Source organism: Brassica napus, chromosome C9, assembly GCF_020379485.1.
Source record: "Brassica napus cultivar Da-Ae chromosome C9, Da-Ae, whole genome shotgun sequence".
Taxonomy (NCBI): Eukaryota; Viridiplantae; Streptophyta; class Magnoliopsida; order Brassicales; family Brassicaceae; genus Brassica; species Brassica napus.
The window spans coordinates 59,694,603-59,712,491 of record NC_063452.1 but is presented as its reverse complement, the minus strand read 5'-3'; the positions used below and the strand labels follow the sequence as shown (position 1 = coordinate 59,712,491).

General features: G+C 36.1%; 3 protein-coding genes across 6 annotated transcripts; 1 reads left to right on the top strand and 2 right to left on the bottom strand.

Moving 5' to 3' along the window:
- Positions 1 to 1,106: 1,106 nt before the first annotated feature.
- LOC106446874 lies at positions 1,107 to 6,731 on the bottom strand. 4 transcript variants are annotated; one of them, XR_007329080.1, is made up of 8 exons: positions 5,294 to 5,986; positions 4,548 to 5,015; positions 4,365 to 4,441; positions 3,062 to 4,250; positions 2,683 to 2,908; positions 2,231 to 2,313; positions 1,434 to 1,914; positions 1,114 to 1,344 (listed from the first exon to the last, which is right to left on the bottom strand). XR_007329080.1 is itself a non-coding variant. In XM_048769263.1 (3 exons), the coding sequence occupies exons 2-3, from the start codon at positions 4,866 to 4,868 to the stop codon at positions 4,176 to 4,178; spliced, it is 396 nt and encodes a 131-aa protein (XP_048625220.1). In that variant the 5' UTR covers positions 4,869 to 5,015; positions 6,038 to 6,731; the 3' UTR covers positions 3,830 to 4,175. The 4 variants fall into 4 exon arrangements, 2 of the variants coding, with proteins under 2 accessions (XP_048625220.1, XP_048625219.1); XR_007329079.1 differs by having other exon boundaries at positions 1,107 to 1,344; positions 4,365 to 5,015; XM_048769263.1 differs by lacking the exons at positions 1,114 to 1,344; positions 1,434 to 1,914; positions 2,231 to 2,313; ... (1 more) ...; positions 4,365 to 4,441; positions 5,294 to 5,986 and adding an exon at positions 6,038 to 6,731 and having other exon boundaries at positions 3,830 to 4,250.
- A 63-nt stretch (positions 6,732 to 6,794) lies between these two features.
- LOC106424553 (beta-fructofuranosidase, insoluble isoenzyme CWINV6-like) lies at positions 6,795 to 9,415 on the top strand. The gene is made up of 7 exons (XM_013865314.3): positions 6,795 to 7,088; positions 7,352 to 7,360; positions 7,446 to 8,317; positions 8,399 to 8,557; positions 8,644 to 8,882; positions 8,961 to 9,051; positions 9,141 to 9,415. The coding sequence occupies exons 1-7, from the start codon at positions 7,016 to 7,018 to the stop codon at positions 9,330 to 9,332; spliced, it is 1,635 nt and encodes a 544-aa protein (XP_013720768.1). The 5' UTR covers positions 6,795 to 7,015; the 3' UTR covers positions 9,333 to 9,415.
- A 2,531-nt stretch (positions 9,416 to 11,946) lies between these two features.
- LOC106424554 (glutaredoxin-C10-like) lies at positions 11,947 to 12,681 on the bottom strand. The gene has a single exon (XM_013865315.3). It carries the CDS (start codon positions 12,574 to 12,576, stop codon positions 12,154 to 12,156), a length of 423 nt encoding a protein of 140 aa, XP_013720769.1. The 5' UTR covers positions 12,577 to 12,681; the 3' UTR covers positions 11,947 to 12,153.
- Positions 12,682 to 17,889: the final 5,208 nt, after the last annotated feature.

The window sequence follows — 17,889 nt, the reverse complement described above, 5'->3', positions numbered from 1 at the left end:
ATCTAAACTTGACATCACTTAATTTTTAAAAATAGGTGTTGACAAAAACAAAATTAATAACGAGTATGATCTAAAAAAATATACTGAGAGTTTAAAAAGAAATTAATAACGATTATCCTCAGTGTTTATCCCATGATACTTCGAGCTTAAGACAATAGAAATTTATTGTTAATATACATCAATAAAGACCATCGACCAAGTTGATTAAAAATACACTCAACTCCGCCTGCCGAAGTTTCCTCAATACTAGAAATTACAATTTAACTAAAAAACCAAAAGTTTAATAGAAATGACTTCATACCAAGGACTAAAACGCCTAATGATCTGAATAAATTAAATTAACATAATTACAACTACTAGGGATTTTCCCGGACTACGTCCGGGGTATTCGTATAATCTTTAATTGTTTAATTTTTTTTACATTTATAAACATAAACCTTTGAGACATCAAAATAAGAATAAACTGTATCTGGAGCTGATTAATTAACAATTAAAGACTATTTTATACACTTATAAATGACAAAGATTATTTTATATTTGTATAAACCGGAGGTTTATTTGATTGTTATACTTTGATTGTTTAAGTAAAGTACCGGATTTTATAATCAAATATTATATTTTGCAGGCAAGGATTATCACATGTTTATATTTGTCATAATTTGAGGTACATTATAAAGTACCTTGTATATACAGGCAACCGAACCCTTGGAGGTCCGATCACGAACGGGACTGCCTCTGAGTGCCTTGATGCAAATCAACATTGAAGAATTCCTTCTCTCCCCTTCCCTCTAAATTAACTATTCAGCTGAAGAATTACTTATATGTTTATATTGAAATGTCTAATAAAATAGCCGGTTACTTTGCCCTTCAACTATATCACTTTAATTTTTTTCACACAAGATCTCAATCTTTTATACAGTAATTAGCTGCTCCAATATAGCTCGTATTACAAATTACATCATAAGTTCTCATTTCTTTGTCGCTATTTTCCTAAGAATTTCCTTAATTTTTTTAGTAAACATTTGATATTAAGATGGAAACAGAAGTTTCAAGTTGTTTGCAACGGATATTTATAACTTCGTCGCAGAAAGTAACAAAACTGAACAATTACACTTATCTCTCAAGCACTCCACTAATCTTATTCTTTATCACATTTTATCCTAATCACATTCATCACCCTTTGCAATCTTCATCTTTAGCTTTGCCTATCCTTCTATGTAGTATTCCATCAGGCAGTCGATCTCTGGAAAATTTTAATCAGTGATGGGGAGCATTGCAGATTATGGTGATCCATCTCAACTGGATCTCCCCGGCAGAATCTTTTTCTTTTAATGTAAAGAACACCTGCAAAGAAGAAACATTGCCTTGTATTAGCCTTACTAAGTTTTGGGCAGAACATCAGCACATAAAGTGATATGAAATTGCAGCCATACATTCTGTAAGTGAACTGACCAATTCCTGATTGCAGTTAGAGAAGCCAACCGGAGATCAAGGGACCATATATATTTTCCCTCAAAGAATAGGACCCTGCAGGAGGGTTTTGCAATACAATCATGAGAAATATATGCTCACCTCTCATTATGAGACTGATAACTCCCATCTGAGCACCTGTCACAATCTTATCTAAAAGGCTGATCAACTTCACAACCGTAGCTAGAAGGATTTTCAGCCACCGACACTAATAAAGGAAAAGCAGTCAGTTCCCTTCTATCAAAATAATAAGAAGAGAATGAACACCAAGAATGTGCATATCCTGGAGGACGCAACACTGTACCAGTCACATGCCCCAAACTTATGCTCGGATAGTTTCCCCATGTATGATTTTAGAGCCACTGAATGGTTCTTGCAGTACTCTCATTCTCAAGTGTTGTAGGATCTCTTGGATATCAGGTGGAAGGTTGAGAACTTCAAGTCCTACACACAATGACACCAAATCGTTACAAACGGTGAGAGTCACTGACACATAGGCTTTAAAAAATGGATTTGTCACCGACAAACCAAAAAAAAAAAAAAAAACAGGATCTTGATGACAGTTGTTAGATAGATTTGGGATGATGCTTATACCAGTCATATAAAAAAATATATAGCTCTAAACATGAGTCATGCTTCAGTTTCCTTTTGCTAATCAGTTGAAATTGTTCATTATCTGGTTAACCGTGATCTGAAACAGTTTATATGGTGCAGAGATACAAACTGTAAGAGTAATAAAAATTTGTTGATGAATGATAACCTTATAGATTTTTAAGCCGAATCCACTTGGCAGTACATTCTGAGATGGTGCCATAGAAGTGATTGTCACTTACCCTTCTGCAGCTGAAAGCAGACAAACAGTTTAGACGACTGTAAAATTGATCTTCTTGGACTACTTATAGGTTTTCTTGACAATCCCGTCATTAACTGAGGTGAGCATTCGTAACTGTCAAAGAATTTCATACAACAGAAAAGCAAAGCATATATAAAGTCGAGGAAATGATTCAAGAGTTAAGTTTTAAACCAAAAAGCTTTCAGTTCAATCTAGGTGTCAGCCATATATATTACAATTCTTTCAAATTATTCCCCTGACTCAATCCAATCAAGAAAAATGATTCGAATTCGCACACACTGACACACATAAACAATATTCTTATTGAATCTTTAGAAAGGTATTCATATATAAATATATATATATGTAAGCTAACTAACCGAATGAAATTTTGACTATGGTCCTCGGTGGTCGCGGTGGAGCTCCGACAGGATCGAAACACGGGTTACGCTTTTGACTATGGTCCTCGGTGGTCGCGGTGGAGCTCCGACAGGATCGAAACACGGGTTACGCTTTTGACTATGGTCCTCGGTGGTCGCGGTGGAGCTCCGACAGGATCGAAACACGGGTTACGCTTCTAAACTAACATTCCTTCGGATCTTATCTCTGCTTAAATAGAAAGGAGATTATGTGGATGGAAAACAGTGATATGATCTTGCAGTTATTTTTAAGAATCAAGCTAACATCAATGAATCACCCATAAAGAATCAGATGAAATTATTTTGAGCAGAATGAATAATGAATGGAGTAGACACAAACCTGATAAATCTCTTTGCTTTTGGAACCGTAGAATTCAAGATTTCCGGTGGATCTAACAAATTTCATGGCCATGACTTTATCTTCTTTTCCTATAGAGGAACGCGATTCTGATCGCATGAAAGATTGGACAAACTGTTTTAAATAGGAGTAGTGAAGGGAGATGCGAAGAGGAGATTGGAAAGACGCTTCAAGTTTCTGGAAAAAAATTGGGGAAGGTCGCAAACATGAAAAGAAGAAGAAACCTAATGTTACGTGTCAAAAAGAAGGTTTTTTATTGGTTGTTTTTTATGCTTACGTGGATAGGTTTAATGGAACTCATATATCTTTTTTTAGTATTAGTATAGATATTTATTCTGTTAAAAGTTATAAATAATATTTGTACTAATAATATTTCTCATGAAAGTGCTTTACAAAAAAAGAAGGTTTTTAAGAAGGTTTTTTATTGGTTGTTTTTTATGCTTACGTGGATAGGTTTAATGGAACTCATATATCTTTTTTAGTATTAGTATAGATATTTATTCTGTTAAAAGTTATAAATAAATTTGTACTAATAATATTTCTCATGAAAGTGCTTTTGAACAGATTATTTTTAAAATTGAAAAAGGAGGTTAGGTCGTAGAAACGTGCTGTGAAAAAAATTCAGAGGTAAAGCATTTTACAAAAAAAAAAGAAAAAAAAAATTCCGAAGTCAAATTTTTAAGCAGCAAACAGAGCATAGTATATACCATTCTCTTCGAATTTTACGGATTCATCGCAAACCGAAGCAAAGAACAGATAATATCAACTTTCATTATTCAGACCAGAAATGACAAAATAAATAGATAAAAAAATCTATGATTTCATGTTTCCACTCTTGTTCTTCGAATTGTTGACACTCTCTCCACTATTATTGTTACTGGATTACAAAAGACTCTAAAACGTACACAGAGATTCACCTAAAACCTCCTCGTCAAAACCCCACAAACACATAACTAAATCTACTTGTCGTCACCGGAACGCGGGGAAGCACCACCACCAGCCTTCTTGGGAAGAAGAAGGTTGTGAATGTTGGGCATCACACATCCGTTAGCAATCGTCACATCCCCAAGCAACTTGCTCAGCTCCTCGTCGTTCCTCACAGCCAACTGGATATGACGTGGCATCTCGTCTTCTTGTTGTCCCTCGCCGCGTTTCCAGCCAATTCAAGAACCTACATAGATCCAAAAATTCAACAAAAACCCAAAACCGCTTTACTAAATCACGGTTTAACTAAACTGAACCTACACAGACACAATTTCGGAAAAGAAAAAGAAAAAGACAGAACCTCGTATTTGAGGCGGTTCATGGAAGGAGACCCATCTCCCATAGTCCCTTGCATCAAGACGCTAAGTACACCGCTAGCTTCAAAAATTCAACAAAAACCCAAAACCGCTTTACTAAATCACGGTTTAACTAAACTGAACCTACACAGACACAATTTCGGAAAAGAAAAAGAAAAAGACAGAACCTCGTATTTGAGGCGGTTCATGGAAGGAGACCCATCTCCCATAGTCCCTTGCATCAAGACGCTAAGTACACCGCTAGCTTCTCTCCAGTTTCTCTGGCGAAGCAGCTCACTAAGGATCTTCGGCAACCGTTTGAGGTAGTTGCATCGGGTACTACTTCGCTCAAGCAGACTCAGAAGGTAAGACGGTTTCGCCACGCAGAGGACGGTTCTCTTGAACTTTCTATCTAAGGCCTCGGCGGAGCTAACCACGCGACGACGGTGCTCATGGTCTTTGATTGTGATGTCATCAAGCTTCTCGGTCTTCACTTCGCTTTTCACCATTGCCTTATCTTCGATTGAGTTCAACAATAAAAGAGAAATTAGGGTATCTCTCCGCCGAATCGAGAATCAAGCGACGGGGTGGTTCCGGCGATACGTATCTCTCCGGTGAGAAGCGATTCCCGCGGCAAGTGTGTATATATACAGAATCTGCAGATGATAAACTCTAGGCTTAAATAAGATACTCAATTGGGCCATTTAAATGGGTTTCTTAGCGAGGCCCAAATATCTTTAGCCCAACTATATCATAAGCATTAACCGAAATAATATGAACTTAACCTTTTAACCGACAAATCCTGAAACCGAAATTGGAAAAACTAACCCAAATTTTATTTGGTTTCGATTCGGTTTATCTCCTTTTAAAATCCTGAACCGAACCAAATTAATCCTAAACTGAACCTACCAGATCTAAAGAATCGAGAAATTACCTCCGCAGCAAGGTACTCGAGAACGGCGGCGAGGTAAACCGGAGCTCCGGCGAACGCGTACTTGCAGTTTTTCAAGTACCGGGCGATACGACCGACGGGAAATTGGAGACCGGCTTTGCTGCTCCGAGACGTCGCCTTCTTGGCAACGCGGGATCCGAGAGTTTTACCACGACCCGCCATTGACTCAGTGAAAACAATTAAAAGCGAATTTGAGGAAGAAGTGTACGAAGTTGTGCAGTCGAGAGAACGATCTCAAGTAAACGGTACCGTTGACATCGAAGAAGCCATGCGAAATCAACATCTCCTGCTGCATAGCATCAGAAACTTGGGTGGCTGCGTGTTTCGGAGGGGCTTTCCGGAAAGAAGGCTTTGACTTAGAGATACCTTTCTTTGTTGTATGCTTGTAGAAACCTTTTCTCCTCGTGAATAGCTAGGAGATCGATGATCTATTGAAGAAGAGGAAACGATGGATCTAGGAGATAGAGGATCCGCTCAAAAGTGGAGATGTGGAAGGAAATCATCGACCCAGTCTCAGGTTCTAGGGTTTCTCTTGGACTGGACTTTTGGGCCAAATAGTTCAGTTCACGGATCAAAAAAAAACCAGCCCAAACACTGCCCAAGACGGTGTGACGTGGCAAAAACCAAATTGTTCATTGGTTGATTTTTTAATCTGACGTGGATAGGCTCAATGGAGCTCATATATCCTAAACTGAACCTACCAGATCTAAAGAATCGAGAAATTACCTCCGCAGCAAGGTACTCGAGAACGGCGGCGAGGTAAACCGGAGCTCCGGCGAACGCGTACTTGCAGTTTTTCAAGTACCGGGCGATACGACCGACGGGAAATTGGAGACCGGCTTTGCTGCTCCGAGACGTCGCCTTCTTGGCAACGCGGGATCCGAGAGTTTTACCACGACCCGCCATTGACTCAGTGAAAACAATTAAAAGCGAATTTGAGGAAGAAGTGTACGAAGTTGTGCAGTCGAGAGAACGATCTCAAGTAAACGGTACCGTTGACATCGAAGAAGCCATGCGAAATCAACATCTCCTGCTGCATAGCATCAGAAACTTGGGTGGCTGCGTGTTTCGGAGGGGCTTTCCGGAAAGAAGGCTTTGACTTAGAGATACCTTTCTTTGTTGTATGCTTGTAGAAACCTTTTCTCCTCGTGAATAGCTAGGAGATCGATGATCTATTGAAGAAGAGGAAACGATGGATCTAGGAGATAGAGGATCCGCTCAAAAGTGGAGATGTGGAAGGAAATCATCGACCCAGTCTCAGGTTCTAGGGTTTCTCTTGGACTGGACTTTTGGGCCAAATAGTTCAGTTCACGGATCAAAAAAAAACCAGCCCAAACACTGCCCAAGACGGTGTGACGTGGCAAAAACCAAATTGTTCATTGGTTGATTTTTTAATCTGACGTGGATAGGCTCAATGGAGCTCATATATCCCTTTTAATATAGTATAGATCTCTTTTCTTTCCGAGAAACAATTAACAAACTATTTTAGTTTCTTGCACGATACTTCGAGCATACGACAAAATAAGAAGAAGTTGTCAATGTCAACGCTATTGGCATCATAAATGGAACGAAATTTCATGACGACTCTATAATCATTTTTCTTGGCAAGACGTCAAGATCACTTATAAAAGCCACACATACATACATAAGACACATTGTTCATAAGCCCCCAGGATCAGTTCCCGTTACAGAGTAAGATCTTCAATGGCTCAACATGGAAACGGCGTGCTTAACAGGACTTCCTTCCATTTCCAACCTCATAGAAACTGGATCAACGGTAACATTTCTTTCTTCTCTCTTATTTATATGCATATATATCATAATGTCAAAGATCTCTAATGTACTGTTATTTCATAAACCAATCTGTGGCTAATTTATACACTATACTTTATACAACTGATCACTGAATAGGGTAATTAATTTTATACAACACGATTAACTATTAGTTTTGATGTTCTTAAGTAACTAATAAAGATAATTGTTCGTCATTTTTTTTGTATGTCACTCTTGGTACGTTGATGCATCTTCGAATCTCTGAAGATCCAAACGGTAAATAATAATTCTACAAACTGTTAACTTGTGATTCAACGAATATCTAAAATTTGTAATATTTATTCTATAAATGTGGTTTCAGCGCCAATGTATTACAAAGGATTCTACCATATGTTCTACCAGCACAATAACTTGGCTCCCCGATTCAGTGAGATAATGATATGGGGACACTCTGTTTCACAAGACATGGTCAACTGGATCCAACTCGAACCAGCCTTTGTTCCTACTGCGTCCTTTGACAGACACAGCTGCTGGTCTGGATCCGCCACTATCCTCCCTGATGGCAAACCAGTAATTCTCTACACTGGACTCGAGGAACACGAGGAGCTTGACAGACGCCAGGTTACAGTTCTTGCCGAACCTAAGGATGCTTCCGACCCTCTGCTTCGTGAGTGGGTAAAGCCAAAGAACAATCCTGTGATGCTTCCGCCACACGACGTCCCTCACGATTGTTTCCGTGACCCTACGACCGGGTGGCAAGGACAAGATGGGATCTGGAGAGTTATCGTGGGAGCTAAGGAGATAAACACTGAGAGAGGAATGGCGGTTTTGTACAGAAGTAAAGACTTTGTGGAATGGACAAAGTATCCAACTCCTTTACTTGCGACACAAGACACAGGAATGTGGGAATGTCCTGATTTTTTCCCGGTTTCTATTACCAGTAAAGAAGGTGTGGAGACTTCTGTGAACAATGCTGGTGTGAAGCATGTCTTGAAAGTGAGTTTTGGAGGTCATGATTGCTATGTTATTGGTACATACTCTTCTGAGAATGAAGACTTTGCAGCTGATTCTGAGTTCACTAACACAACTGCTGATTTGAGGTATGATCATGGAACGTTCTATGCTTCTAAGGCGTTCTTTGATAGTGTTAAGAATCGGAGGATAAACTTTGGATGGGTTATAGACACTGATAGCGTGGAAGATGATATCGAGAAGGGATGGTCCGGCCTTCTGGTAAATGTTTTCTAGGTTCAAAAGTAGTCAAACAGATAACTTGTCAAGAAAGTTATTGAATTGGTTTGTTTTTGGCTTTAGTCTCTTCCTAGGGAGATGTGGCTGGACACAAGTGGGACGAGGCTGATACAATGGCCAATCGAAGAAATCAACTATCTTAGGACTAATCAAGTTAGCTTGGATAACACGCATCTCGCAGGCTGCTCGATTCTTGAAATATCAGGCATCACTGCAGCACAAGTAAGTTTGTGCATATTGTTTTTGTCAGGAATTAAGAACTTATATTTGTTTGTGTATCTTCTTATCTTTCTCTTGTTGTTGTTAAGGCTGACGTAGAAGTGACTTTTGATCTGCCTGTTCTGGAAGGCAACCCACAAGTACTTGATTCTGATCATGTTGATGATGCGGTGTTGTTCGGCCGTGACAGCTCGGTTGGATGTGTTTATGGACCTTTTGGGTTGCTAGCATTGGCTACCAGTGATTTATCTGAACAAACTGCAATCTTCTTCAAAATTATTCGTCGTGGAAATGGATATTCGGTTGTAATGGGCAGCGATGAGAATAAGTAAGATTTTAACTATAAACCAAATGTTTCTTTCTCTAAGGTAAATATGATGTTTCATTTTAACAAGTGGAAATGTAGGTCTTCGTTGAGAGACAACGCAAGGAAATCTGCACATGGAACAGTCCTAGATATTGATCCAAGACATGAGAAGATCTCATTGAGATGTTTGGTGAGTTGAATTCAGCCTTTTTGCAATGTCACTTCTTTTATTTTAAACAACTTAACTCGGAAAACATTTGTTTTATTGTTTTCATATAGATTGATCACTCGATTATAGAGAGCTATGGAGCAGGAGGAAGAAATGTAATAACGTCTAGGGTTTATCCCAAATTGGCAATTGGTGAAGCAGCTAAGCTTTACGTGTTCAATGATGGAACAAGGGGTGTGACCATTTCGTCTCTGGAAGCTTGGAGCATGAGAACTGCTGAAGTCAATTTAAACGCACTTTAATTTATCAGTGATAATGCTGCTAATAATAATCTTTGGACTGCCTAAAGATGATTCCTGTACTTTTATGAACTTGTTTTAAGATTTATCCGTGTCTTGTGTTCAAGATATTGGTGTGTGTTCTTTTGTTTCTTCTTCTTTTAAATCTGATGAGTTATTGGTGTGTTTATCATAATATTGAATTTGCACGACTTTCTTTTCGAGTTATATATTAAAATCATGCTTATCAGCATGCCTCTTTTCGCCAATAAGTTTTTGTAAGCAAGTAGGACTTCGCGAAGCATCACACTGTTATGAAGTAAAATAGTTTAGAGATTAGTGATAAATCGTGAATAATTCATTTCATAACAAAGACTATTGACCAAACAAATTAAACGTACATTATCCCATTTCCTATCTTCAAATGTTCCCAAAATTTAAATTAAACAAAATGAATGAGACAAAAACGTAAACAAAATGAATAATATATATGAGCTACCTGGTCCGAGTAATATATTTAACAAAGACCAATGACCACAAACCTTAATAATTGAAACAAAAATACAATTAACAAATACCTCGAAAACTTCTTTCACTTTGCTTCAACCTTTGGACAGATCGAAGAGGTGGCAAACGCCAATGGCACTATAAATACACAACCCTATAACATTTTCTTGACAAGATCAAAACTCTAGTATATACACTGTATAAACAGAAACTAGAAACAATGGAAGCTGGTTCTTTTGATAATCATGAAAACTTCCAGCCATACCGAACTTCCTTCCATTTATCAAGCTCCTAAAACTTTGGCTCAACGGTTATTATTTACTATGTTATATTTTTTCTCTGATCCGATGTGCAACAATACTCTCACATATCTATTTTACCTAAATAAAGAATTAATTTTCATCTTTTTGTTTTTTTTTGTCACCTCTGGTCCTTGGTTATTATAAACCTACGTTTCATCTTTGGAACACATGTTACCTTTGTCAGTATTTCACCGTTGAATGACGATCTTTTTTTTTGGTTGCTAGATCGATCACTCTGTCACAGAGAGCTATGGGGGAGGATGAAGAAGTGTAATAACGTCTATGGTTTATCCAAAAATGGCAATTGGTGAAGAAGCTAGGCTTTACGTATTCAATCATGGAGCAAAGGGTGTGATCCTATGTCGTCTTTAGAAGCTTGGAGCATGAGAAAAGCCCAAATCAACTCAAACGAAACTTAATGAGCCATGTTTGTAATGACTACAACATCCCTTTGGCTTATCAAAATAAGTTATCAATAATAGCTTTTATGTATTTTTGACCTAAAATTTCTTCGAGTTGAAACATAAATATACACCAAATTAACACCAATTTTTCATCCTATAGTTTTTGTTATCAACATGGATTTTGGAAGAATAAGAAAAATCTTTTTTAGTAATGCGAATTTAATCAGTGTCCCCTCTTGGAATTTGTGGTGGAGATGTCTCAAAAAATTTAGAAAAGAGAAACCACATAGATTAATTAGACACTTGTCTTTTCTGTATACTTTAAACTGTGGCCATTGTAACCTCACCTTCATTTATGTTGCCTTTAATCATTCCGATTTCTTTCGGTATCTCTCACTTTCTAATATTGTCGCTGTCATATATAATGTTTGTGCATTACTTCATTCGACTCTCATTGACTATTGCTACTCTGATTTTCAATAATAAACACATTAAACGATCGAATCATGAGGTTACGAAAGAAACGAATATTTTCTTTTAAATGAATATTTTAAACAAAGTAGATGAGAAATAATAATAAACTCGTGACAAATTGTCGTTGTTTCAAAATAAAATAAATAACTTATTTTTCCTAACTAACCCCCCACCACTGAGGAGCTCCCATATCTAAGGGTCGTATTTTTCTTATTGGTTATGTAAAATTTGTTGTTCCACATAAAACAAAGTTGGTTGATCAAAAAAAAGTTGATAAAAAAAAAAACAACATAAAACAAAGTTATCTGTAAATATGATTTATGGCTAGGAATAACTTTCTTAACTAGGTAAGTTATTTGAGTCTTGTGAGATAATTGTTGAGAATTTAACATTCGATTCAAAATTAATGAATGAATTAACCAATAATATGTAAGTTGTAATTCCAATCAATCATAATCAAAATATAGGGGAGGTTTCACGTATTAAAGAATCCAACGGCAGTGATTGTGCAATAATTGTGACTTGTGAGTGCCACCTACTTTAAAAGTCTATAAAGATTCTAGGGCCAAACTCTCTTATTGCACACAATATAAAATCTACTAGAAAAAGAGAAATTCCTAATACATAAACAGGTATACTCAAATACCGATATTGTTCAAGGAAAAGATAGTAGTCAGATTCCGTGGTAACCAATTGATTCTATATAGACTTTCATAACTTCGAGGTCATTATTCAATAAAGAAGACCGATCATCATGAACCATTGTACTAATGACCCCTTTTCATTTTTGCTTCCCTAAATTTACCAAGAAAAATTGCTTAATCAGTACTTTTAGTTTAACTAATGATTTAAGAAGTCATTATTAAATTTTCATGAAGGATCAATCATCACAAAATTCATTTTCTCTTCACATGAACATTAAATTTGAAACAGAAATTAAGGAAACAGAAATAATTTGCAAATTTGATAACTTATGATGGAGGAAATCACAACACGCGATAAATCTAAAGAAAACAACCATACCAGTGAAAATAAAATTAAAATACACAACGGGAAAATAAAACATTTTTTTGTGTTTCAGTTTCATAATCAGGAACAGAAAGAGTAGAGCATGAAATATACAATGGATTTTATTACCAGATTTTCATAATAGCACAATTATGCCCATAAGGCTCCAACCTCGACGAGTCTAGAAACTAGATGACCACTAAGGTGAAGTGCGACAAGAGACTCGAACCCACCGACACAAGCACCACCGATAAAGAGCACCGGAGCGGTTTGAACAGCGAGGCAAGCTATCTCTTCTTCGTCGACCTCGATCACTGTTGGATGGACTCCAACGGTCGATAGAAGCTTTTTCATGACGTGACACATGCAACAGGAGGAGGACCGAGTGAATATGAGCACCGGATGCTCCGATATCAACCGTTCGATCTTCGACTCTGAAGTCTCCTCTTCATCGAACGATAGGCTTGTCGAGGCGGTGGAGGAGGATAACGGTGGTGGTGCTGTAGGAGGAACCGTCAGGTCTACCGAAACGTCGTCGTTAGGAAAGTTCCATAAACCTTGCATCTTCTTCATTAGAGAGAAAGTGGGAGTTTTGTTGATGTCAACGCGAAATGAGAAGGACCATAAATGGAAATATATATTGGGTGTCACTATAGCTATAATGACGTAACCATTAGGTAATTATATATTTTATTCTCTTTATTTTATAATTATTTCGTCAATTTTTTATTTCCTTGAGGTCAGCTTGGTCGCTTCTGAAACACAACTTATGGCTTCTAAGAATGGACATCATTTAGAATAATGTTTAAGAACATTCGAAGAGAGATTAAAGATGAAAAAGATTTTAGAAAACTATGAGCTCAGATAATTTACGCAGCTGTCGGATGTTAAAATTCACACGTAGAATCTGATTACAACAACATATGTAAGCATGTATGTGTACAATGTTTGTATATGTATCAATTGAATATCAATTTGTTAAAAAGGAATAGAAGCCAAAGAAGGAAACGAATGGTTTGAGTTTTCCATGAAATCTGGCGTACATGTTGGATGTTCGAGAGATTCGAAATATTTGTATATAGCTTGGTATATACGTAATACGCCAGCATCATCGTCAGTCTTACGACTTCGTGCTGTTTATTGTCTGAATCCCTCACGAGTCATGACGTAAAAAAATTGTTTTTAACAGATGCCTGCTAATAGGACAAAACACAGATATTGAATATGGATCTCTGCTGGCAACAAAAAGTGGTTATATATTATATTTTTCTTGTTGAAAATTTATGTTGGCACATGTGCGAACAAAAGTTTAGGACCATCTATGTAATTAACTAATAACATCATTTGAATCATTGTTTGAACAAGAGAACTATTCGGTCTATATAACAAATAGTTAACTGCTAGCGCTTAAGATTTCATTAGGTAATTAATATGTATGTCAAAAAAAAAAAGAGATATGTATGGCAGATGTCATTGTCTACCTTACATGAAATAAAAGTTTTGTTAATTGTTGCATGTTGTTAACTATGTTAGCACATATCAAATAGTAAAGCTTTTATCTTTTCAATCATAATTTTTCTAGAAATTTACAGGTTTGGGTATAGTTAATTTGTACTAGCTAGTCGATAATTAAAAGAATTATTGCTCAACTATTGGCTATTTATGTGTTTGCGAAAATCGCACGTTGAGTGGGGACATCAATGGTGCGTGTAGCACACGTAGAGGATACAAAGTACAACTGAGAGAGTGAAAGAGTTAGCGGAGAAGGTAAGTGGTCACATGGAGATATATGATAAGGAATTGATGCTGACGTCTTTTACTTGTTTTAACTCGGGTAAAACTGGAACCACTTGACGTCATCAGTATCAGATTATCAGACAATGTCTCTGCCAACATCGACAACGGTATCTTACGAAAATATATTATGTATTAATATATTTGATGGATAGGATTGATGATGATACGTATCATAAATATTTAACGAAGAACTTTAAAGAAAAAATTTAACTCCCAAGTCCAACATTTTCAAGAACAAAATTATTAGATAGATTGCAGGAACCTAAACACAGGCAGTTTCGACCTTTTAATGAGAATGGAGAAGATAGAGCAAGTCGGTGGATGTTTTCCAGAATGAGGGTTGTCTCTCTAGTTTTCACTAATCCTATGCAGCCAACAAAAGATAATCCTTTCGGTTGATATTTCGAAGAGACCACACTAGTGTTCATATTTTTTGGAAATTCAGCAATTTTTTTTAATGAATAATCAATCATCTAAACTATTAAAACTGAAGTACAGATAAATCTTAACCCTAAGTTTTCCTCAATAATTATTATCCATCGTCATTGACCTTATAAATAGCAATTTCCATAAAAATTGTTACGAAATTACCTAATATTTAGCTACCTAATAAATTTAGAAGATATGCAATCCTTCATTTAATTTAAATCAAAATAAAAAATTCAATTTTGCAATCCATAAAAAAACTATAAAATAGATTAAGTTATCAGATTAATTTATTGGTTTATTGAAAATTAAATTAATGAAAATCGTTTAAATTTTTAGAATAATAAAAATAACTCATATTATTTTATTAATTAGTCTCTTCTAATTTAATTAGTCCAAGAATGTATGTATTTAATTTTAAACGTTTACAAAAGTAAATACCCGTGCGGACGCACGGGTCAAGATCTAGTCTAGAATTATTTTCGAAGAGTAAATTAATTAGTCAATTGATTCCAATTAAAACTATTAAAAAGCATATATCAAAATTAGTTAGTGTTTCTTTCTTTTCTTCTAAAAATCCATGTTAGGATTGAATTAAAAAAATCTAGATGATTTTGGGATAGATTTTCACTGTAGAAAATCATAAATGTTATTTCATCTGGTCAGAATCACAGTAAAAAAAAAAAAAGAAGAAGGACAGTGATCATTGAATTTTAGCTTCTTCAAGAGCTGAGGTTGATACCATCATACCAAGTGCAAAAAGCATGTTTATGTATGTTATTATTACACTTAACCATTTGGATCTATCGCTGCAGAAGCTCGTGGAATCTACTTCAACGTTTGTTCTAATCTCGGGGAGGGACTTAAGCTATGTTAACAGTTACCAACTCAAAAGTTGTATCTTGGTTCTTAATTCTAGCCGCGCGTCCGTGTCGATGTTTGTTTTACAACAGATATATACATTTAAAAACATCACAATTTAATTGTTGCATTTGTACTGCTTTAATTTATTGTTGAGACCATATATTGGGTTACTGGGTCTTGTTATATATTTTTTTTCTTATTGGATATGTGTTGGATTAGTTATGTAATTATACAATTTTTCTAAATCTATGTATAAATATACCGGAGCAAACTTATGTTAACATTTTTTCATGTATTATTGCATGATTTAAATGAACTATTACTATATTACGCCGCGCCGAGTCAAATTTAAAATCAGTTACAAATATTTTTTAGAAAAATATTTTTACACATATTTTGACATACAATTTTTACTAATAGGTACACTGTACGTAAGTTAAGTTTTTCATACTGATAGGACAATACATAACAATACTTGGATCATGTTAGTATATTAGTTGCTAAGCGTCATAAACTCATAATCAAAACCTTTTTTAAAAAAATAATCAAAACACTTTGTTATAAGAAATCTAAGTAGTGATGAAAACAAAAGAGTTCGCCCTAGAGACTCTGCTCTCTCTGGCACGAAGACCAAGACGGCCGCATCTACAGGATGAGATCCCCCTCCGACGTCTTCTCCGGTGACATATTTTTCTTCTGAAGCTTCCGTCTCCTCTTCTTCTTCTGTGCCGTTCCTGAGTCTTGCTCTGATGGTCATCTCCCCACATTCTTTCCCAACACCGATGACTTAACATTTGCAGCTCCAACCAGGGCCTTCTCCTCGCCGAACCTTTCTTCTCCGAGACCTCAATCCCCGTCCACCTCCGGAGCCTCCGGATCCATCGGATCGAGTACCTCCGCACCGTTGTTGCTCAGTATTCCTCCGTTCAAGTCCAAACTTTATGTCCATCGGAACTCCGGTGGTCCTCTCTGGGTTGAAGGTTTCTTCGACTGTTTTGTTCTCCTGGGAATCCCAGACAATAAAGCTAGTTGCTTTCCATGCTCGATGTATCACCCTTGCCAGCCTGCTTCCTCTACATTTCAGATCCGTGAGTCAAACTCTCAGATCTGTACATCTCAACCTTTCGTCCTCAGTGCTTCTCCGGCTAGAAGATCCATGCCATCAACCACCGCAAACATACCTTCTCTCACAACTGTTGGCATCCGATGTAGGTGGGAATCCACTCCGGTGTCCAGCTCTGAGCCATATGTTTCTAAATCTGGCGACCGATGTAGGTGGTAATCCACTCCGGTGTCCAGCTCTGAGCCATCAAAAGCTAGTAAGGTCATGTCGTCGGCGCACAACTCTCACCTCCTCCTCTGTTGTGGAGAGTACTTCACTACCATGTCTCCTTTCTATGAATGGAGAAAATTTCTCGGATTATTTTCCGAGCTTTAGTTTCAGTTTACTCACCGGTTTGTTATCTTGTGGAGTGGTCTGTACGGGGCCTGAAAGTGCAATCGAGACTACTTTGATTTCTCTCGTTGGTGAGGACTGTTTCTCGACGTCACTTGTGACTATCTTTCAGCTGTCCGACTTTGTCGTGAAAGCTTTATCGACGCATTCAAGCTTGGTTTTAAATTCACTGTCAACTTCATATGAAGATTTATCATGCTTAGGTCTATTTGCTATTGTAGTTCAGGAATTGTTTTCAAGAGGATGTTTAATTCCCTCTTGGCTTTGTAATCTTTAAATTTGAATCTAATGAAAGTTTGTGTTTCAAAAAAAAAAAAAAAAGTAGTGATGAAAACATCTAATCTATTAAAAAGGATTAGCACTTGATAAGTCATATTTCAGAATTTGAATTTAGCTTCAGCTTCATCAAGTCTATATATTCAAGAATTATAAAATACCATATAAAACACTTACAATGAAGATTGAAAAAAGAGAGAGAAGAAGAAGAAGAAGAATCTTATTGGTTTACGTACCTTGGTAGAGTCCTCGTGAATCTGGATGTCATTTAATGCACAAGTTCTATATCGAAACGAAAACAAAAGGAAGCAAGAAGTTAAGTTTGATCATGAGAAATTAGATGAATGCATGTGTTATATCATGAAGTTTAATAGATAAACTAGATTTTGACTCGCGGTTAAAAAGTTTGGGTTCTATTTTTGTTGTTTTATCTACAAATGGATCGATAAGTCTTATGTTTTGATTATATAAAAATATCACATGATCAAGTTTCAATTATACGGGTCTGTTATTTGTTACTTAATTATATAAAAAGTGCAGGTATATGAATTTTTGATTATTTTTATAAATTAAACCTAAGTCATATGATTTGATTATACAAAATATAAAATTTTATAGTGTGTACAGTATGAAGAAATATTTATTTTACAATGTCTCAGACAACCGTTTTATATTTGTAAATAAGTTAAACAATGTTGTTTTCTAAACATATAAAGTGGCCCCATTATTTTTTTAGTTTAGTGATAAAGTCTTAAAATCATTTAGTTAGAAAATTTCAATATCTAATATTACTTTTAAAAATTATTGCAGATTTTAATTTATTTGTTATTATCAAAAACGTTTATGGAAGTTGACAAAAAAAAAATTAAAAAACATTTATGGCTATGAAATGGATTAATGGATTATATATAAACATAACCCATTTAATTAATAACAGACTTGGGCCGTATCTAATTTATTTCACAAACATGGGCTAAAATAAGAAAATCTGCAATCCAATGTAAAACTAATTATTCCGGGAAAAGCCAACCACTCTTTGTTGTAATTCATACCGGTTTATAACTATT

Coding starts and splice junctions, on each gene's coding strand:
- LOC106446874 (XM_048769263.1), bottom strand. CDS start 4,868: ATGGTGAAAAGCGAAGTGAAGACCGAGAAGCTTGATGACATCACAATC. Junction 4,251..4,547: donor TGAACCGCCTCAAATACGAG/GTTCTGTCTTTT, acceptor GGATCTATGTAG/GTTCTTGAATTGGCTGGAAA.
- LOC106424553 (XM_013865314.3), top strand. CDS start 7,016: ATGGCTCAACATGGAAACGGCGTGCTTAACAGGACTTCCTTCCATTTC. Junction 8,883..8,960: donor ATGGGCAGCGATGAGAATAA/GTAAGATTTTAA, acceptor GTGGAAATGTAG/GTCTTCGTTGAGAGACAACG. Junction 9,052..9,140: donor AGATCTCATTGAGATGTTTG/GTGAGTTGAATT, acceptor GTTTTCATATAG/ATTGATCACTCGATTATAGA.
- LOC106424554 (XM_013865315.3), bottom strand. CDS start 12,576: ATGAAGAAGATGCAAGGTTTATGGAACTTTCCTAACGACGACGTTTCG.